This window comes from Lagenorhynchus albirostris, chromosome 10 (assembly GCF_949774975.1).
Source record: "Lagenorhynchus albirostris chromosome 10, mLagAlb1.1, whole genome shotgun sequence".
NCBI classification, from domain to species: Eukaryota; Metazoa; Chordata; class Mammalia; order Artiodactyla; family Delphinidae; genus Lagenorhynchus; species Lagenorhynchus albirostris.
This window is the reverse complement of record NC_083104.1, coordinates 6424226-6446709: the sequence shown is the minus strand read 5'-3', so window position 1 is coordinate 6446709 and position 22484 is coordinate 6424226. Positions and strand designations below refer to the sequence as shown.

The 22484-nt window shown below is 50.6% G+C and overlaps 1 protein-coding gene across 6 annotated transcripts in view; it reads left to right on the top strand.

The window, feature by feature from the left end:
- SLC6A11 (solute carrier family 6 member 11) overlaps positions 1-22484 on the top strand; it is a 147270-nt gene that overhangs the window by 73432 nt on the left and 51354 nt on the right. For all 6 annotated transcript variants that reach the window (XR_009542695.1, XM_060161182.1, XM_060161179.1 and 3 more), the window contains exons 7-8: positions 16208-16311; positions 22087-22211. Coding sequence is in view for 5 of the 6 variants with exons in the window: in XM_060161182.1 (XP_060017165.1) it covers positions 16208-16311; positions 22087-22211 (229 nt within the window). In the remaining variant the exon portion in view is untranslated. The remainder of the gene's footprint in view (positions 1-16207; positions 16312-22086; positions 22212-22484) is intronic.

The window sequence follows — 22484 nt, the reverse complement described above, 5'->3', positions numbered from 1 at the left end:
GGGCTTTGATACATCTGAGTTTGCTGGGGATTGGGACTTTTGATGCTGAAAACTCACTGGTGTGTGAATCCCATGTTCTGCCTGCCTCACTTCTCGTGTGCAAGCAAGAGCTGAAAAGACCCTCAGGGCCAGTCCTGAGTCCTGCGTGACATTCACAAAGAGGGTGGGAGCTGCTCCGGCTCCTTGATGAGCGCTGAGAGACACCCCACTTGGCTCAGCTGCTCCCTCCGTGCCGTTCCCACGCTCTCCTGCCTGCAGGAGGTACTGTTGCCCAGTGGGAAACTCCTAGGCTCAGGATCAGGGGACCCAGCTCCATCACTGACCTTGAAGGGTCGTTGTCCCTCCTTGTGCTGAGTTCCCTCAGCCATAATGAGGGCATCAAGTAAAATCACTGGTTTTCAATCTTTTCACGATCAATGACCCTTGACTTTTCTTTCTCCCCTTAGGACCCATTCTGGGCTATTTCATGCTGACAGGAAGTTCCTATTAGCGGTTGTATGTGTATGATTAATAAAGGTGCCAGAGCCCAGGAATTAATCTTTAAAATGTCCTTCTATGAAAGTTAGACCCAGAGATTGGAGATGATTTATCTATGAGCATGTGAATATTTTTATGTTATAAATCACCCACATGTCTCCAAGGTTATAGATGATAGCACGTTAAGAGTTCTCAAGGCCATGTAAGTAAGTGGGGGAAGAGGGTTGGATGAATGCCATTCTAAGCAAATATGTGGTTAACATCCTTGGGGGCTTAATCCAAACTACACGGGCTCACCACCCAAGACTACCCTTCCAGAACATAGACAGCATCTCTTTCAACCATACCTCCCCCATGGGGGCTTCCATGCTGCCCAGCACCCAGTACGTGCTCACTAAACACCTGTTGTAGAATGCCATCATCTCAGCGCTAGGCTCCTGCCCGGAAAGGGGCTGCCATGATAATTGTTTTTACCTCGAAATAGGTGACAGAGTAGAGAAGACACAAAGGGAGGAAGAAAGTAAATGTTCTCTAAGAGAGACAGATGAGGAAAGCACATTACAGACATGGACATCTTAGTGAATGCCTCAGAGACAGAGCATCAGATGTATCCGTGAAACCGTGCAGAGGGCGACGGTGGGGGTGGGTGGGGGTGTGTGCCCTTGTGCCTTCTTGGTCACCACTCCTGAACCTCTCTTGAACCCTGGAAGGTTGTTCCACCTCAGCCTAAAAGGAATTGTGGCTGACGGTGAGGTTTAAGCCCTGCTCAGATAAATCCACAAATCACAGCTGGAGGATTTAAAGAATTCAGATGTGTTTTTAATCTTTGAGGTGAGGTCAAGGAGACTTGTGAGTCCCAGAAAACTCCGAGATTTCCGGTCGCTGACTGAACGCTGGGTTTGGCCCCTGACTGTCACCTGGGCAGAGCTACGATTTCCTCAGTTTAGTCCCCACCGACGCGCTCGTGAGGTACCGGCCACAAAACACACATCTTCTGCCGGACGTGTTCCTGGGAAGCGTGTCCCTCCCCCTTAGCAATTATGGACCCATCCCCGCCGTGAGTCCGCAGTTCCCACTGCTGGATGGGAGCATCGTCTCCAGCATCCTGTTGGTCCTACCTGCCCAGGGAACACTCACATACTACTCGCTACCTAGATCCTGCCATCAGCATTTTGCTGTGTTGGCTTCATCACAGACCTTCCCAGGACTTGTATCTATCCATCCATTTTATCTCTTTGGATACATTTCAGAGTAAGTTGCAGACATTGGCACACTTCACTCCCCAAAGACTTCAACATTCATGTCTTGATTTATTTTTAAACTGGTCATTCTGTCATTCTTGGTTTTGTTGCTCAAGCAGATGCCCAGGGACGTCACTGAGAGAGGCGTGAGGAGTGAGGACACTCCCTCTGTCAGGTGGCTTTGCCCAGAGCCGAGGCCACCCTCCTGTAGCATCACTTGGGAGGGAGTGTTGTGGCGGCCTGTCTTGTCTCCCGTGCGTGCTCACGTGAGGTTCGCCATCGCTCCTGTTTTCTCACCCTGCACGACCTTGACGTGCGTGGTCAGGAAGACGGCCTCGCAGCTCATGGGTGGGGGGCAGCCTGCCATATTGTGACGGTCGTGCACGCACACAGTCTCTGGACCTGCTTCTGCCCTCTTCCTGGGCACTCTGGGCTTGCTGCTCTGTTAGTCAGCCTCCCGAGCATCTGGTATCGTTGAAGGCTGTCACCTCTCCGTTCAGATGAGCAGAGGAGGGGCAGTGTGGAGCAGATGGCTATGTGACCGTGAAGGCTGGCAAGGACGTGGGGTGGGAGTGGGCGGTGGAGGGAGAATTTGTGAGCGGACACAGGCAGGTCGGCGGATGTCAAGCACCGCATCCCCTGGGATGTGGGCCTGGGAGGAGCAGAGACTCGGGTGATAGGCTGGTCGCCTGGGGCTCTCTCCTCTTGGTTGAGATGGTGGAAGTCTATTGGGGAGATTAAAGTGAGGGCTTTGGGGTCAAGAAGTCTGGGTTTGGGTCTTCCTCCTACTGGCTGCCTGATCCAGGGCCACTTCTATAGCCTCTCTGGGCCTCTGTTTCCTGGCCTGTAAGTGGAGCTAATAACAGCATCTGACTTGAGGTGTGGCGAGGACCACATGAGACCAACAGTCAGCTTCGTAAGCCCCCAGCAGAGAGGGAGTCTGCAAGGGCTTGGGATCCTGGATTTCTGTGGCTGAGATGATTAAGGAACCCACCCACCTTCTTTTTTCAGGAGCAGAGTGTCTTTGCATCCCCAGGCGATGCTCACACAGGCAGCCATGAAGGCCCACACAGCCTCAGCGGGTTTCCCCTTTGTTCTCACTCCTAATGCCACCCGGAGGCGATGGCCCCAGGGAGACAGAGAGGTGCCCTGAGGCCTTCAGAGCCCCGCTCCCTGAGGTTTGTCTGTGGGCCTGGGGGAGGAAGGAGGTGTGACTGAGAAGGAGGCTTGTGGGGCAGCTGTCGGGGCAGTTCTGAGCCTCTGCAAGGGGGCCAGCGTCCTGCCCCTGGTGGAGCTTTCATGGCAGGTGGGGGAGGTGGCGGGGCTCTGGGACCAGCCCCTGACTGTGCCGAGAAGAGCTGGCTTTTCTTCTGCTTACCCTCCTGGGACACACCTACGCAGCCCCCAGACCCTTCAAAGATTCTCCTCAAGCCGGAAGTCATGAGCCATCTGTGGCCGCTCAGCCCCTCCCACTGGATGAGCCGTTACTGTGAGCCGGGTGCCAGCGTGCGCTCTGCACACCCTGAGTCATGTCTCCAGAACCCCCTGGAGCTGGTGTTCTTCCCACTGTGCCCACAGAGACACGGAGGCTCGAGGGGTGACCTCCTGGAAGGCGCCCAGCAGAGCTGGCTCTCAGCCAGATCTGTCTGAATCTGTGTGACCAGGGAAGGCACTTGGCTGACTTCCTTTCCCCACATACACTTGCTAGATTGCTAGCCTCTGAGCAGGGGATCAGCGTTCTGAATTATCTCCGTATTGGCCATGCCTGGCAGATATATATGGTGCTCAGAAAACGTTGTTGAGGGGAATTGACCCACTGACCATCAAGTTTCTTACCAGCAGAAAACCTCAGAGATCTTCTGCCCTAACTTCCAAGGCAATGCGAGAATCGCATCCCCAACTCTGCTTGGTCACCTCTACTAACAGGGAACTCATCCCAGGGCTGGGGGTCTCAGCCAGGGAGGAAGCTCTTCCATTGTTGACTGTGACTGACCTCCCCACCCCTCCCCCGCCACCATGGATCCCCTCTGGGAGGCTGCTCCGGGCTGAAATTTGAGCACTTTGCCTTGCCCCAGTCAGAATTATTTTCACGTGGAATCGAGTAGCATCTTCTGCATCCACCGTGTGGCTACCGTAGGTATTTTCCCACCTCAGCCAAAGACGAAGTGATGAATGAAATACCAGCTGTCTGAATCCATGGGATTCAGGAAGGAGCGTTCCATCCCCTCTCTCAGTCCTTAGCGTTCCCACTAGGAAACTCCAGACAGTCCTTTCTTTTCCCTACCTCCAGGCCTTTGCTTATGCCACTTACCGCCAGCCTTCCAGGCCAGGACAAGTACCAAAAATCCATTGGAAGTGTGAATCTCCATGAGCATGGTGGTGTTCTCCTTCTTGCTTTTATAAAGACTCTCTGCCCTGTGCATTTGACTTGAAGTTTGTTCGTAATGTGGGTAGGAGCTTAAATTCCGTGGTGTTACAGTGTCTTCCTAGGCTTTCAAGACTGTAGGATTGAAACACCCCAGCAGAAAACCCCAAGGAAAATGAGTCACAGCTGACCCCCAAACATATCCTTGCTATGTAGGTCTGCGGTGTACATCACTGTCAGGTTTTAACTCGCTTACCAACTCTGACAGGTGGTGGACTTTTTCCACCATAGCTGGGGGCAAAAGGACTGTGTGATTGATTAGCAATGCCTGCCACGGGCAGGAATGATAGGTGGGATTGATCAGTAATGTCTGCCATGGACAGGAATAGGGATGGGATGTACATGCCATATATTTGTCATCTCATTACATTCCAGTTTCCTTATTTTGAAGATTAGAAAACTGAGGCCAGGAGGAAAGAAAGAACTTTAGGGAAAACATAGGAACTTTCGGGACAACCTAGAATTGCAACCAGGTGTCCTGACCCTCTCAGTCTAACACACTGTCCACTTGACCTAGTAGCTAGGATTCTGCATGAGCCTTGAATTCCCCATCCCTATGTGCTGGAGACTAAGCAGATGTGGCATTCAATACATATTTTTTGAGTGCTGACAATGTGCAAAGTGCTGGGGAATGCATCAGTGAAAAAACAGAACTTCCTGCGCTCCTGGCACTTCTGTTCTAGCTGGGGGGAGACAGACAAAATTCAGCGAACATAATGATGTCATTAAATGTATTGACTTCTCCGTCTCCGGGCAGACGCAGAGGCAGCTGCCTTCACCAGCCGTGGCTGCTTGCTGTTTTGTGTTCCTCTTGAGGAAGTCCCTTCTCTAGGCTGGAGTATACACCACTGCTTGGCTCTCCCAGGGCCTGGAGCCTCCTTGTGTGCCCTTTCTTTCCCTGGCTCTCTGCCTCTGTACCAGCTCCATGGTTCTTAGGAGAGAAGTGATTAAGGTGGGAGATGACAAGGTTTCGTTTCCATCTCAGTGCTTGCTCGGATGACACAGGAGAACGCACCTGCTTGGGGCTCGGTTTGGCCCAGAAGACCCTGGTCTTGTGTTCCCAGCAACGGCAGCTGGGTTCTGCAGCCCCACCGCTGATGACAGTTCAGACTCCCCTGCCTCACTGGTTCTCCCAGAGGAAGAGGTGGGACCACTGCCCAGGGGTCATTTAGTAATACGTCGGGGAGTAATTCTGGTTTCCTCTATGACGGGGGCACCTCTGTCATTTAGAGAGTGGGACTGGGTGATGCTAAACCTCCTACAACGAACAGCACCGTCCTGCACAATGAATGTCCTATCCAGAAGGCCAGTTGCACCCTCTTAGAGGAACACTTTAGGGGGAAGACCTTGCCCTAAAATGTAGCCCCCAAGGCCGTGTGGACAGTCCCGGGAACAGCGCAGGATCAAGAACGTGCTGTCTCCAGGCCTTGCTCATGCCCTCCGTTGCTCCAAACCTCCTCTCTTTAGCCCTTTAGTAAAATGGGGCTCCGCTGTCTCATGCGATGGTTTAAGGGGTAGACGCGCATGGCCCCAGGATCCTATCACATAAGGCAGGGAGGTCACTGCCATCAGCCCAGTGCCAGCAACTGCCCGTCCACTCCCTCCCCACTCTGTGACCAGGACACAGCTGTCCAGCCTCCGGGCAAAGGCCCAGCACCGTGACCCCGCTCCCTGCTCCACACAAAGGGGCCACCGGGGTCAGCCGACACACCCAGGCTCCCCTCACCGCCCACGGTGCAACCCTTCAGCCCAGTGACACTTTGCTGGCAGGGCCTCTGGCAAGGCTGGCTGCCCGGGGAAGGGCTGGCACCAGAGCCAGAGGCTGCAGAACATATTTCCAGTGGAGCTTTGCAGGCCAAGAGCTTCTGCCCCTTCCCACCACTGTTCCCGCTGGCCCTGCCCGGCTGCCCAGCACATTAGCATTTAAATATATCCAGAATCGGCTCCCCCAAAGCCCTCTCCCCTCCCTGAATGCACCAGGGAGGGAGCACTTGAATCCTCCTGCCTCGACTCCCTTCCTCATAATGGCCATACTGCATTCATCAGTGTCTGTATGTGGCATTAGCTGAGCGGAGAAGAGAGGGCGCCTAGCAACCCAGAGGGGGCTGCGAAAGAGGTGGGAAGGAAGTGATATTCATGTAATCATTCACTTCTACAAAAGCCGTTGTCAGGTACACACTGGAAACACAGCTGTTGTATTATTCTCCTAACCTACTTTTAATCTTCTGAGACTATTTCCCAATACAAATGGCCAAAAGAAAGAGCTTAATTCAGCTATTTTCTGCCGGGCCATATACGTTATGTTTTCACCTCAGTGGAAGGCTCTGCTTACAAAAGTGATGTTGTGTGTGCGTTTCTGTGTCTGTGTGTGGCTGTCTGTCTGAAAAGAAAATGTTAAAGAAAGAGAAGGCTGTGGGTCATGAGCCCAGGACGGCCACCAAGCCCCGTCCTGGCTACTTGGATCCGAGAGCCAGACGCCGCGTGTGCTGTTGGGTCTGGAGGTTTCAGCATCTTCTTGGCAGGGCAAGGAGCACAGGAGCAGTGGGGTGCTGGCTTCCTCCGCCCCTCCCTGTTGTACCCTAGCTCACGGCCCTAAGGGCGGGTGACTCTGCTTTCGTGATGGACGGTGGCCGCATTTCGTGATGGACGGTGGAACTAATCAGAAATCTGATTAGTTCACCTGGTAGGGAGGGGGCTGGGATGGTGGGAAAGACCTGGGAGCCTGTTTTCGTAACATGTACAGTGGAGAAGCTACCGTACATGCTGTGTATAGCATTAGCCACATGAGAAGTGGAAAAGCATTAGCCACCAAAAGGAAGCAGATTAAGGGAGCTGTACCAGGTACCCCCTTACGTACTTTACGTTCATTGTATCTTTCTTTTGTGAAAAAGGAAGTTGGGGCTCAGAGAAGTGAAGTAACTTGCCCAGAGTTGCACAGCAGGTAAATGGCAGTGCAGGGCTCCAGCCTGGGTCTACGTGATCCTGAAGCTCATGCCCTTTCCATTAAGCCCCAGAGAGGTGCGGAACCGGGCACCGGGGAAAAGCCCAGGTTTGATTTAGTCCCCTTCACATGATGCTCCAGTGCCTTCTCCCCAAGGCGGGCCAGGTTCCGGAGATTTTGTCCCTAAGCCCAAGGGGACTCCTCACACAGTGGCCAGTGCGTACATCTCTCCAAAGCTAAATAGACAACAAACTCCCCCTCTCTGGGTGTTAGTTTTTTATCCATAAAAGGGAGATAATAATTGCACTGATCTCAACAGTGAGTCTAATATTTGTGAAGTGTGTAGAACAGCCCCTGCTGTGTTATCAGTGCTTCCAAAGGTGAGCAGGTGCTCTGATGACTGGCTCCTCTCACTGGTGCTTTCCTGGCAGGATGGGTTAACGCTGCGTTTGTCAGAGACCTCAGAGCATCAGTGCAGCAAACGCCATCTCCTCCAGGGCACAGGGACAGATGGACCAGGCCCACCTGCTGGCGCCGACTTTGATCCCTGGCAGAGTTGCTGCCCTTCTGCTCTGACTGGCGGCTCTTTGTCGACATGAAAGCACATTTCTGGGGGATCTTCTTTCTGTAGCCCGTGCTGCCTTAAGACACTGCAGCAGGTCACATCTGCAACTGCCCCTTCACAGAGCAGGACCCCGGCCCCGCTGCCCCACGCCCCTGCCTCTCACCATCCGCCCACTTGCTCGTCTCCACCAGATGCCGTGTTCCAGCCTATCTGCCCGTGTTTGTGGTCTGTCTCTCCTGCTAGAAGGTAGTAAGCTCCCTGAGGGCAGGAGCTCCTGGAACTTCGCCTGGCACATAGTGGACACTTGGTGCTTGTGCACTGTGGGGAGAAAAGGGAAAAGAGCCTTTTTGCTTCTCCTCCAGATTTGTGAAGACCGGTAGCTCCTGAGAAGGGTTTAACATTGACTGAGTGCCTGCTGTTGGAGCTCACGGCTGGGTTTCTGAGCACTTCCTCAGTGCTCTCCAAGAGCTGGGCTCTGTGCTGAGTATTTGTTTCACACACATCATCTTATTTAATCTTCTGTGCGCAAGAGAAGGAGGGAGGGGCTCACCACTATGCACACTGACCCTCTCCCAGGTCTCCCCAATCAGGGTAGTCTCTCCTCTCCAAGGGGTGAGAGAAAGATGTGACGCTTTTGCCCTCGAGCTTCTAGGAGATTAGACATTCTACATATGAGGTCAAAGGGGGAAGAGGGAGAGAGGACAGGCGTTTTCCGTGTCCCCCCCACCAACGGCTGTCTCTAACCTGGGCGTGATGACGCCCACCCCAGGGCAGTCACAGGATGTAGGACGATGCCTTGTACACTCTAAAGTGCTGTCCGTGTGGACAGGGGCAGCGGGTACTAAGCGTCCATCTTGACAGTGTAGCTCCTGAGCTTGGTGGGGAAGAGTGTGTCCTGGTCCGTCCGTCCTTCCTTGCTTCTCCCAGCTGGGCCCCACCGACCCAGTTGGGAAGGAGGGTTACACCCTGATCCACTGCTTTCTGCACCTACCGTGCACCAGGGCTCGTCGGAACAAGTTGGTCTGAAAGCGGTGACGTTGCCCCAGAGCTAGGAGGGCGGGACCACTTCTCTTCCAAAGGGGCTCTGCTCCCTGGTTCCCATGCAGATCTGTCCTCCAAACCTCTGAATGTGGACGGCCCCTGCCACGCAGCCAGAACGCCCCCCATTCATTGCTGCAGAACATGGGGAGCGATCCGTTTCTCAGCTACTGACCCAGCTTCCTTAGGGTTTGTTGCGTGGAGACTGTTTTCTCTTCAAATTCTCTTGAGAAGTAGGAAGGCCTTTCTCCACTGAGCTGCCCCCTTTGTGGCGTCCTGGGAGATGCTGGTCAGTGGGGCTCAGTTGCCTGGTCTTCCTTTCATGGAGGTGGGGTTGTTTTTGTCTTGTTGACCTCACAGCCACAGAGCTGTTTAAGCCCCTGCCGAGAGTCCAGGCCTGCGCAGTGCACCAGGAGGCCCCAGCTTTTCTCTTTAAAATGTGGAGCCAGAACGCCTGGGGTTCAAACCTGACTCTGTCCCTTGTTAGCTGTTTGACCATCTGTGGATCGCTTCCTCTTCTCTAAAGATGGAGGTGACAGTACTGCCTAGTGAGATGGTTGTGTCAATTATGAGATTGTTCCATGAAAGCCTTGCGTACACGGTAGGTTTTCAACAAATGGTGACTCAAGATGCCCACTTCCTAAGGCATCACCAAACTGGTAGAAGGTTCATGCATGTCCTGTTGGCCTGTTTTATTAGCCTCTCTTTGCAAATCATTCTGTCAAATCATTCCAGTGGCCACCATGATCTAGTTTGATCTCTGGGTGTTTGTGGAATTCCTAGTTGAAGAAAGAAATCGCCTTAGGTGAAAAAGACTTGGGATAATGCCTGTAGCAGAGGCAATGCTTTCTGTTCACCAACCATCTATTTTTTCTCTTCCTGAGTGAAATGGGAAGAGACTTTCCCAGACTTCCTTGTCTTTAAGTTGGGATCACGGGACTTGGTTCTGGTCAGTGGTGTGTGGGCAGGGTGCTATTAGTAATTACAAGTCTGGTTCTAAAAACTTCCCAAACATGGGACTTCCCTGGTGGCGCAGTGGTTAAGAATCTGCCTGCCAATGCAGGGAACATGGGTTCGAGCCCTGGTCTGGGAAGATCCCACATGCTGCGGAGCAACTAAGCCCGTGCGCCACAACTACAGAGCCTGCGCTCTAGAGCCTGCGACCCACAACTACTGAAGCCTACGTGCCACAACTACTGAAGCCCACATGCCTAGAGCCGGTGCTCCACAACAAGAGAAACCACTGCAATGAGAAGCCCGCGCACTGCAACGAAGAGTAGCCCCCTCTCGCCACAACTAGAGAAAGCCCGCGCGCAGCAGTGAAGACCCAACGCAGCAAAAAGTTACTGAATTAATTTAAAAAAAAAAAAAAAACCCACCTTCCCAAACAAAGCTCTCGTAGTCTGTTCCTCTGCGTCAGAGGCTGTGCTGACCTGGGGGTATCATGATGAGGTAGGAGGGCTTGCTCGCCTGTCATTGGGTGGAAGAGAGCCAGCCCCTCCACAGTCTGCCATGTGCTTTGTGTAGGTGGGAAATAAACTTCCGTGGTGCTAAGCCATTGAGGCTCGGGGGGTTATTGTTTATTTCAGCGTAGCCTTAACACATACAGCTCCCCCAGTGAGTTCATTCGTTTATTCCTAAACAAAGGTTGTAGGGAGGCTAACAGTTGGAACCCTGTGGCATTTTCGCAGCCACAGGTGTGTTCAAGAATATAGACGTGCATCAGGTATGCCTGTCTGCTGAGGAGTCCGATGGTGTAGAGTCCACGTGAAGACATATCATGCTTCTTTGTGAAACTTTTTCAAGAAATCGAATCCTGAAGCTTCTCGGGCTCTGCAGGCCCAGTAAGCATGTATCTCAGCAGAAAAGTTGAATCAACACTGGTTTATCAAATGTGGAAAATAGAAAAGGCCAGTGGACAGAGCTTTGGATCTGGAGTCAAGGAGACGATAAGTTAGTACTAAAATCCTGATGACTTGCAAATCTGTGTCTCAAGCCCAGACTGCAATATTTAGCCCTAAACTTTCTGCCTATCTCCTGAACAGCTCACCTGATGCCTTGTCTAGACTATACTCGTACCCATTTCCCCCACATTGTACCTCGAACCTCCCTTTAAAAAACTGGCTCATCCTCTAGTGCTACACCCCCATCCACCACATCCCTCAGTTCTGGGGATCCGTCTCTCACCCCCAGTCAAGACCAGTCTTCTTTAATCTGCCCTCTGAAAATGTCTTGAGAACCAAGGAGATAAGATGGCAACAGAAAAAAATTTTTTTTAATTTTCCAGAATCTCCACACCTAAACAGAGAAACTAGGATAGTAAACCAAAAAGCATATGGATGGTACCTTCAGCATAACTAGGTGGCTCCATGAACCACAAAAGGTGAACAGGTCAAATACCAACAGCAGTAACATCTGCATGGTATCTACTCTATGGGATGAGATGAAGATGAAGAGGTAGACGAAGAGGAAGGCAAAGGGATACAGAAGGCTGAGAGACAGGAAACCCATACATCTCTAACATGTATTCACCCATAGAAGGAGAGGGCACTGGGAATAGAAGGTTGGTGCACCCATCTGAGAATGCCAGCTGAAACTAGGAGGGATGTGTTCAGGCTGCAAGTCACAGGTGAGTGTGAGAGGACTGTGGGAAGTTCAGGCAGGGGTCTGGGACCTGGGAACTCTACAGACTGACCAGCTGAGGCTCTGTGGTCAGACAGGACCCCCACATTGAGGAGAAACCACTGAAAACAGAATCCAAATTGAGCAGGACAAAGACAGTAGAGGAAACAAAGAGAAATTCTGGATAAGAGTGGAGAACAGTAATTGCAGAAAGTACTCTCTGCGTGGCTGTAGTTTTAAAGACTTTTTGGTACTGTCGGAAGAGGCAACTCTAGACCTTTGAGGCCAGAAAATCTACACAAGAAAACCTCCTACTAAGAGTACCAAAAAAAAAAAAAAAAGCGCATGTCACCTACATGTGAGCACCAGAAAAGGATTACGATCAAGTCTCATACAAAGCTATTATAAGAAAAAGAATTAGGAGCAGAATAGTGTTCCTACAGATAATGGACACATTCCACAAAGACCCAGCAACTTAATATTTCACAACGAGCTAAAAGAAATGAAGAAACAATAGATGCTATGAAACGCTAGCATAAATGAAATTGTTAGGCAAAAAGAATATTTGAAAGGAGAGCTGACAGGAAGGACAGCTTATGAAAGAAAAAACAAATGAAGAAAGTTTTTAAAGAACGTAAGAAAAAGTGATAGGTATAGAAATAAAGAAGATCCAACATACAAACAAGTCCCCAAACGAGAAATCCAAAGTAATGGAAGAGAACACATACTAAAAACAATTATTCAGGAAATTTTTCCCCCTGAAATAAAAGAGGAGACTCGAATTTGCATCTTGAAGAAGTATATCACAAGCCTGCGGAAAATAACCCAGAATAATCAACATTAAGACATGTTTTTATTAGAATAATATTAGAATTATTGGACTTCCAAGAGAAAGCAACAAACCTGTTGATAATTCAGACAAAAAGAGTAAATGCTTTTATAAGGGGAAACAAATTAGAGTGGCGTCAGACTTTTCTACCCCATCACTTTGTGCCAGGAGACAACTAAGCAACATCAAAGTACTCAGGGAGAGAAAAAGAGAACCAAGGATTTTATATGCAGCCAAACCAACTTTCAGGTACAAAAGCCACAGATCAACTGTTAGGAACATGAAAGAACCCAGGAAATATATTTCCCATAAGCCTTTCCAGAGGAATTTACTAGAGAACAAGCTACAACAAAACTGACTGGAGAGGTATTAACATAATGGCTGGGTGTGAGCATTAAATTTATAGTCACCTGTGGAACTCACACTAAATAATGGCAAAAGGGGGACAGTATAATGTGAAATGGTTGTATGTTCTGATAATGCAGATACAGTACAAGTATTAAAAATTGGGAGAGAAGGGAGTGTGTATATGAAAATAAAGTAAATTCACGTAATGCCTTTAGGTATTAACTGGAAACAAATGAATATTTCTTCAAATTAGATTCTAGAGGAAAGGGAAGAAAGAAAGAGATGTGGCTAATTTCAATATTCCTCATAGTAGGGAGCCAACAGGGGGAGGGCTAAGGGTATTGTATAAAGGTGTTGATTTAATGGTAATCATCTGAATAAAAATGACAGCCTTTTTCCTACAGAGGTAGGGGAGCAAGAAAAAAAAATCATTGAGAATACATTCCTCCCTCACGTGAACCTCCATACCCAATGTGCCCTCTTTCATCACTTCTCTGTTCTTTAAAGGTGTGCCTCCTCCAGACAGCCTTCTCTGATTGCCCTAGCACATGTTAATCTTTCCCCTCCTCTACCACTCCCAGGTACTGTGTATCTTGTTCTCTGAATGTTTCATTTTATCTCACCTGCAGACAGAGATGGAGTGCTATAAATAATTGTACAGTACCTCTTTCAGAGCCTGGCACAGGGTTCTGCATACAGAATAAATAAACTCAATAAATGCTGGGTCATTGGTAATTCAGGATTGATTGAAGAATTTGGGCTTAGAGCCCCTAGGTTTTTCTAAGATCTTAATGTTGCTATTAGTCAGAATTCTTTCTGCTTGAAGTGACAGCAGTCCCATTCAAACTGACTTAAGAAAAAGAGGAATTATAGGCCTCTGAAACTGCAATACTCTCAGGTAGGCCTGATTTCAGGTGTGGCTGGATCCAGGGACTTGAGTCATATCTCCAGTATTAGTCTTTCTTTGCTCTAAACTCTGCTTTCCTCTGCATTGGCTTTATTCTCAGGCAGGCTCTTCACTCATGGTCAGCGATGACTCCCAGCAGTTACAAGCTTAATATCTCTAAGAGAAAAGAATGTGTCCCATTTGCAGTAGCTCCACTAAAAGTCCCAGGACTGAGTTTCATTGGCTTGGTTTGCATCATATGCTCATCCCCGAACCAGTCACTGTGGCCAAGAGAAATGCTTTGATTGGCCTGGGTGGGGAAGAGGTGGCTTTTCAAAGTAAAATTGGGGTGCTGTTACCTGAAAAGGGGAGATGGGTGCCGGGTGGGCAAAAACAGCAGATGCCTGTTTTAGTGCTGGGTGCGATGAGCAAACTGCAAGAAAAATCCCCTGCGGGTGGAAAGCGTGGTTTGAGGCCCCATCTTTGGGACGTGTGGATGGAAAGCTCTCTTGGGTGTTTTTGAACTCACGGAGGGGTTTATGTACCATGTGGGGAGGGTGGGGCCATTCGCCACGGGGCCCCGTTGTGATGAAGCCCCCAGGTTTCCCACAGGTCTGGAGGCTTCTCTCACTCTGGTCTGTGCACTCCGTGAAGGTTCTGAGGAGAGGGACACCCCGTTTGCCGAGGCTTTAGAAACCACACGCGTTCCAGTGCTGAGCGTCCCAGCACCTTGCTGCTGGGGTCTGGCCTTGCTTTCTGGGTTAGGAGCTGCCCTGTGTTTTGCTTCTCCATATGGTTTACTGGCCTTACCGAGGAGAAAAGGGAGTGCACTGAGGTGGCAAATGGGGAGACTGAGGCACAGCAGGAGGACTTTAAAATACATCCATTTCTCTCCCAAATCTTCAACATTGTTTTTTTTGCATTGGGCCCTTCCTGTCAACATTTAAGCATCCTCAAGTTTCTGCTATTTTTAAAAAATCCTCCCTAAATTATTTTCTCTCTCACAACCACCCTGTCTCCCAACTCCCCTTTCTTGAAAAAGTTTTTTAATATTCCCTCTTCCCATTTCCTCCTCGCCGTGTCTCAGCCCACTCTGATCTACTGGCACCCCCTCCACACACACACGTACACACACTTCATGAAAGAGCTTTCCCTGCGTTCCTCATTTAGCGCTGAGACACTGAACCCGAAGGCTCTTTTTAGAGGAAGACAATGTACCACTTTTTAGGTTGAAAAGCAGCACTGTGATCTTCACTTTTAATAAATGTTTCTTGAATGATTTAACAAGCAAGCAAACCCAGGGTAGAGTGACCTGTACTGTGTAATCAAATCCCCAAGAGAGAGGAAGTTAAGATAATTTGCCTGGAAAAGGCTGTGTTCCAGAGGGTTCTTCAGATCTGTAAAGTGCTGCCACAGGGGAGAGGGAGAGGTGGCCCCAGAGCCAGGGAAACAGGAAGGGAGATTTTCTCTCATTTTAAGAAATGCTCTAATGGTCAGAGTTCTCTTAAGAAAAAGAAAGGGGCTGTGTCAAAAGGTAGTGAGCTCCGCATCACTGGTGGTAGTCAAGCAGAGACCATTCTGTCAAAAGCACTCAGAAGAGAGTCCTGTGTTGGGTGGGGGGGTTACACCAGATGTTTTTTTGGGGGGTTTTTTTCGGTATGCAGCCTCTCACTGTTGTGGCCTCTCTCGTTGCGGAGCACAGGCTCCGGACGCGCAGGCTCAGCGGCCATGGCTCACGGGCCCAGCCGCTCCATGGCATGTGGGATCCTTCCGGACCAGGGCACGAACCCATGTCCCCTGCATTGGCAGGCGGACTCTCAACCACTGCGCCACCAGGGAAGCCCTACACTAGAGGTTTTTTGAAATTCTGGGGTTGGCTACACATGTTTCTCTAGCGGTGTGTCTCCTTGGACTTGCGTCTGCCGCTCCCAGCTGTGTGGTCTTGAGCAAGTTGCCCCATTCTCTAGATGGCAGCTGCTTCTCAAGCTTCAGTCTCATCAGCTGCATTTGGGTTTTAGCTGTGGATTTTCCTTGGTAGCTTCTAGGAGCAGCACTCAGAGAGAGTCCAGGGGGGTGTTAGAGAAGCCACCATAATTCCTGTTGTGCGTGTCAGGGCTTCCACGGCAGGTTTTGTTGGGAAGCTTGGAGACTAAGAAAGTAGTTTCCACGTGTATCACGTAGGAAGCCCAAATGCACCTCTTTGGAAAGGTGGTAAAGATTTGGTGGGAGGGCCTCCCGCATCTCATTTCCCTGTCCTCTGGCCGAGCACATGGGGCAGAGTGAGAGAAGTCTCCAGACCTGGAGGAAAAATGGGGTTTCATTGTAATTGGGCCCCATGGTGAATGGTCCCCTGGTATACATGGTAAGTAAGCTCTGTGAGTTCAAAAATACCCGAGAGAGCTTTTCTCGTGGTGGTCTTAATCGCAAAGCAGAAAAAATCACTTGTTTTGGCTTCAACAGTCCTGAGAGGGAAGTTTATTCCCCACTTTGCAGTTCAGGAGACTAAGCCTCAGAGAGGTTAAGTAACTTTTCCAAGGTCACACAGCTGGAGCAGAGTCCTAAAACCCAAATTCTTGCTATTTGGTGAACTACTGTCCATAAAGTCCAGAAAATTCTGGTTTTTAACTAAGGCCGTTTATATTTAATCACCCCAAGAATAGAACTTCTAAAAAAAATGCATTCCTGAGATGAGGACATTTGATTGTCCCTTTGTGGAGTCTTTTTGGAGGTTGGGTGTGGGTGGGGGCTTTCAGAGAACAGGGCCATCCCACCCACCCACCCCCTCGCCGCACATCTGACTTCTCTTTCTGCCAACTTCTTTGTGCCTTCCTACAGGTCTGGGTAGATGCTGGGACGCAGATCTTTTTCTCCTATGCCATCTGCCTGGGTTGTCTGACTGCTCTGGGAAGTTATAACACTTATAACAACAACTGCTACAGGTGAGCATTTCCCCAGGCCCTGCCAGCTCTCCACCAAACCCGAGAGCCCTCCATGCTGCCCGGCTAGTTCACGGTCATCTTCTCACCTTGCAGGTCTGGGTGAGGGAAAGAGGCCTGTTAAGAGAGGGGCGGCAGGGCACCAGCCATTCCAGGTGGAACTGGAGAGGACCCTGGGCTATTTGTCAGCCTCTCCCCACCCCAGGGTCAAAGAATGGTCCAACAGAGGAGCTAGGAGAATAATAAACATGATCAGAGTGCGCTCCAGGCTGCAAAGTGAGTCTACTCCGGGAATGGGACTCAGGCCTCCATCCTACCCTACACAGCAAAGCTTTATCCCAGGATGAATGATTGGCCCAAGGTTACACGGCAAGTAAGTGGCAATGCTGGGACTTGAACCCAGGTCTTCTGACACGAAGGGCCTTGTTCTGCCTTCTGTTCAGGAATTTCTTTCCTGCTTCTTTACACTTGACTGTAGGGTCCTGTCCAGTCCCACTTGGAATGGCCAGTGCCCTGCCGCCCCTCTCTGGACAGGCCTCCCTCCCTCCCTGGCTTCCTGCAGCTGGCCGCACCCAGCGTGGGGAAGGGGCCCACATGGGGAGGTGAGCCTGAGGCTGTGTGACCCTGGCTGCCTGGTCCTCATGCCTGCAGCCTGGTTTCTACCCAGAGGCTGAGTCCACAGAGGCCCAGGGACTTGGCTAGGGTCACCCAGCAGTGCCTGGCGGAAGTGAACTTTGCACCCTGGTCTCTAACTCTAGGCCTGTTGGCTGAGGTCGCTGCACCCCTGAATAATGCCTGGTCGTAGACGGTGAATACGCAGAGAAGGCTGGACAGCACATCTCTGTCCCCGAGTTCCAGAGCTCCTTATTCTAATGTAGAAACTCGTGGACTAATGGCAGTGAAGCCGTCCCTGAACACAGGTTCATTGGAAAAGGAAGGGTTTTTCAGCAAACAATTCTGAGACAGGATAAGTATTTTGGTGGAAGTAATTAGGATAGATCCTCACCTTGCCCCACATATGCACCATAATAAGTGTCAGATTGATTCAACAGTTAAATATTTTTTAAAAGAAAGCCATCCTAAAATGAGGAGTAAAATATTGTTTTCATAATGGGAAAGATATGGAAACATCAAAATCATTAAATCAGGAAGGAAGTGACAGATTGATTCACATAAATATCTAGAACTTCTAAATTTCTGGAAAGATACAGAGGAAACTATTAAAAAGAGCCACCTCTGAAGAGAGACACAGAAGTCAGAGATGGGGAGACAGGCTTTTTCTACCTATACCTTCCTGTACAGTTTAAATGTTTTGTTTTGCCTTGTCTTTACTCTTGAGTACATATTGCTTTTATAATTTTTAAAAAGTCACATTAATACAAATGTTATCTATATACCTCCTGCATTACATCTCCAAGCAAAACGTGAAAATCATCTACAAAGTTAAAGGGCATACGAACAACATATAATATGATACTCAAAGTGTTGGCACCCCTAACACCCAAAGATTACAAACAGGCCCATATGAGAAACCCTAAAACACCAAGAGAAAAATCAGCAACACACTCTTAAAATAATGAGCTTATTTTTCTTAACTAGCACATGAGCTGTGGTCTAAAAATGACCCCTGTTTGATGCAGGTGAGGGTACAGTGAGAGGGGCCGTGTCACAGTCTGTTGGTGGGATGGGAACTTGGAGGTGACAGCCACATCACTTGGTGGTTGTGTGGCTCGAGTGGGAGCATCATTTCAGAGAACTTTTGTCAATGATGAAGTCCCTCCCGTGTTATCCCCATCTTCGAGGGAGGGAAATTGAGGCTCATGGATGTCATTCCTCCAGCTAGGTGTGGTAGACCTGGACTCTGGCCACGTTCTTGTAATCTCCATCCTACCACTCTGCTGCATCCTCCCTGAAAGCTGGCTTTGTGATCGCTTTACCAACCCATTTGTTAAGTCAGCCGTGTGCTGTATGTGTCACTAAGCATGAGATGCCCAAATCGCTACCTTTGGAGATACACACAGCTCCAGTCTATAGAGACTGCCACTTGGGGAAACCAAGGCAATGAAAGGGGGCAGATCCAACATGCTGGAGGAGAGGCCACAGGGGAAGCCAGTGGGCTCTGCTGTCCCTGGGCCGTTAGGCAGAGAAGTCATTCGGGTACTGTTGGACAGAGGGATGCTAGAGAGGTGGGAGGTCAGACCAGGTTGTCCAGAAGAGCCTCTCATCCTCCAAGGCATTCACAGGAGGTGGGTCTGGGGGCTGAGATGTAGCACACTGTCAGCCACGATAGAAAATAGAACCACGGGTAAGAAGAGAAGGGCGCAGGCACAGGGAGAGCAGCGGGCAGACCCCTGGTCCGGGTTGAGTGTGACACCCTCCGGATGCTGTCTGCGTACAGCTGTCAGCACGTCAGCAGCCAGCGTCCAGCGCGGGCCCTCCGTGCCGGGCGTTGCGGAAATCTCTAGGTCACTGTCCATCACCTCCAGCTTGGCCGTCAGCTCCACAAGGACACAGTCTGGGTCCTCTTGTTCACCACCATTCCTCAAGCCTAGGAGAACACTGGCTGAAGTGTAAGGAGGCAAGGAAGGAGCCACACCGTTATCCAGATGAGGAAACTGAGGCCGGGGGTAGGCCCCTTGCTCGATGGAACGTGGCTTTGAACCTGGGCCTTTCTGGCTCCTGCACCCCTATCCCTCACTCCCAGGCCTGGCCAGTTCTTCCCCAGCTACTGCAGTCAGCAAGGATTTAGCCGAGAATGCGTCGTTATCAGGCTGGGATATCATGCCTCGTCTCAGGGCAGTGACAATGGCGACTTTCTTCCTCGCCAAGCAGGTGGGTGAAACATGCTGACTGCCCCAGATCCCTTCTGCTTCCGCCTCCAACAGGCAGGTTTTTTCCCCTCCTGTCAGTAGCAGAAAGCAAATCCCCTAGGTGACATTGCAAAATCTGAGGGCTCCTTTTATTTCTGTTTCCAAATTTTTCCCTGAGCACATCTTCCCAACTCAGAGGGAGTAAATTAATACCCTCTCTTCCGACAGCATAATAGCTTCTGGAGGTCTTCAAAGCCCAGCTCAGCTCCTGCCAACTTCAAAGCGCTTCTTACGTAGCTCTTCACCTAGGAAGTGCCCCGTGGGGAAGGAATTAGAGGGCTGGAGATGGAGCAAACCAGATGGGGAAAATCCTCACTTCAGAACACAGGCTGCTAAGCTCTCTGCTTGGAGGTTGGGGTGCTCCGAGGACGGGGGTGCAGGGCACAGGACTGGAAGCACCTCGAGTCTGCTCAGAGCTTCTGTCCCTCTGTGATGTGAGGAAGTCACTCAGCATGGAGGGGGGGGCGGGGAACCTTGCAATAAGGGACATTTGTTTTCAACAGCCACATGAACGCCCAAAGATTGTTTTCCAAAAGTCAGGATTTAGAAATCTGAATTCTTAGGGAGCATTGTTACTGTGTAGCGCCTAGAAAAAGAGTGGGCTTTGGTGTTTGAGACAACTAGATTCACATCCCGGCTTCCCCGGCAGATGACAAAACAGTTTGAGTCTGTGACTATCCTCCCTGGGCCTCAGGATTCAGTGACAATATTCAACACTGCAGGTCCAAAAAACACAGGAGAATTCCAGAATGGAGAGGCTATGGAGAAAACACTTTGCTCACCAGTGCTGCCTTGTTTTGGACTGTTGGATAAGTCAGGGGCCAGAAACAGGCATGCAGGGCAGATTTACCCCAGCCTTAGGAATAACTTTGCCCTCCTGGGCTGAGCTGAATTTCCCTTAGAGAGGAGGTGATCAGTCTTGCAGATAAAGTCTCCAGGCCTGCCAGCCCAGCCTCTGTCCACAGTGCCAGAAGAGTTCTGTAAAGGGACCTGTATCAGTCACTCACTGCCGCAAGAATGCTGTGTAACAAGCAGCCCCAGAACTCAGTAGCTCACCACAACAAGCATTCGCTTTTATTGCTCACCAGTTTGCTGGTCAGCTGGGGACTCTCTCCTTCAGGCTGTGGGTTGGGCAGGTTTGGCTCCAGGGTCCAGGCCAGGCTCAAGCCTGCTCCATGTGTACATTCTGGGGTCCAGGCTGCAGGGACAGCAGCTCCCCTGGAAAAGTCCTTCTCATGGCACATCACAGAAGGGATAAAGGACAAGACCAATTGCACAAACACATCTCAAGCCTCCACTTGTGTCACACCTGCTGATAGCTCATTGGCCAAAGCAAGTCACGTGGCTAAGCCCAAAGTCATTGGGGCAGGGAAATATACTCTACCCCAAGGAAGAAGGTATGGAAGTGACCACTTGCTGAAAAATGACTTAATCAATCACAAGGCCCAAGAGACCCTCTTATCCAAGCCACCTTGTCATATAGCTGGTAAGGTCAGGCCCAGAGAGAAGGTATTGCAAGGGGAATTGGAACCCAAGGCTCCTGACCCCAAGTCTAATGCTCTTTCCACCATGCCCTTGATTCCCAGGGTCAATGCAATGCAACGCAACTGGGGGCCACAGTCACCAACATCTGTGTAAACTTTGGTTGCATTACAAAAAGTATGGTGTCAGGAGAAGAGGAGGTGAGAGTCCTGCTCTGTTCTTGAGTCTAGTGCTCAGTCCTGGATATGACATTGGAAAAGGGTCTGGACAAGCTGGAGTGAATTTCAGATCACCAGCAGGATGAGGAACACTGATAAGGGAACTGGGAGGTCTAAATGAGCGAGCTAAAACCTCAGGGGGATCTGAAGGGGATATCTTCAGAACTGTAGGCTGTTTGGGAGAGTAGAACTAAAACTCCCCAGAGGAGGTGGATTTGGGTCGAACCCAGCATGAGGAAGTTCTTACACTGTGAGCGGCAAGAGCGGTCCGGGAAGAAAAGCACCACGGAGCAAGGTGACTGGTCCTGCTTGCTAGGGTGGGAGCAGAGGCCAGCTCGCCGCCATTGCAGGGATGCTCCAGGCTGGTCGTGCTTCAGGGAGGAGATTGGACAAAACACCCAGAGCCCCTCCCTCTGAAGTGGAGCATCACAGGTGTTGTAAGCCTGATTCCTATGTGCACGCTCTGTGGCGGCTGAGATCCTGAGAGGCTGATTCCCTGACCCATCTGCGTGAGGATGCACAGCCGAGGTTGAAGGGACCCGGATGTGAGGGTTCCATCTTCTTCATCTTGGCAAAGCCCTGTCATTTGTAGTCTGAAATCTCCTGGGTCACGGCTTTATGCTGCTGCTGCTTTGCTGTGAGCCCTTCCCAAGAGCAGGGAGCAGTCACTGCTCTGGTGAAGCCCCCAGGAGGAGTCTGGCCTGGGAGGGGCTGCCCCTCACAGCAGAAGAGCAGATGCTTGCAGTGAGGTCTGGGAGATGCCGCTCTGGTAAAGAGCTGGGCCAGGAGGGGTGTGTCTCCCAAGGCTGCTCCACTGTCGGGGAAGCAGTCCTTTCTCTCAGAGGCTTATATCCTCATGTTTTGAGCTCCTACAAAATCAATCCTCTCTCACTTCCCTTGGTTTTCTCTCCTACCAGGAATTTGGAGGAGCGATGGTTTGTCTCCAAGTCTTTCCTCACCGGTTGTGCATTTTCCCACTTGCCAGCTTCCCTTCCTTCCCACCCCCTCTCCATGCTTCTGGTCTGTGACCTACCTTACCTTCTAGAAATGCAGGACAAGCGGTGTGATCGTGGGCCAGCCACCTACGCTCTCTGAACCACAAGGGCTTCCTCAGGCAGTGGGACAGCCATGGTGCTCAGACAGAACGTTCCAGTACTGCACTGGTTCCACCCACCCTGACCCAAGCTTCTCTCGCTGCTTTCCCACAGGGACTGCATCATGCTCTGTTGCCTGAACAGCGGCACCAGCTTCATAGCCGGGTTTGCCATCTTCTCAGTCCTGGGATTCATGGCATATGAGCAAGGGGTGCCTATCGCCGAGGTAGCAGAGTCAGGTAAGTTTGCCAAAGAGGAACTATGATCTTCCTCAACTCGCTCTTCTCCTGGGCTCAGGTCTCAGGAGGGGACCCACTGTCCGTCCACAAACCAGGCTCCTGGGAGGGAGCCACCAGCCCAGAGAACCGCCACCTGGTCGACCACAGGAGCTTTCACTGGCCTCCCTGCCTCCCCTGTTGTCCCCTCTGTTCCACGCACCTCTCACCCTGCAGAGTGATTTTTTTTTCAAAATGCAAACCTGGACTTGTCCTTCCCTGACGAACTGCCTGTTT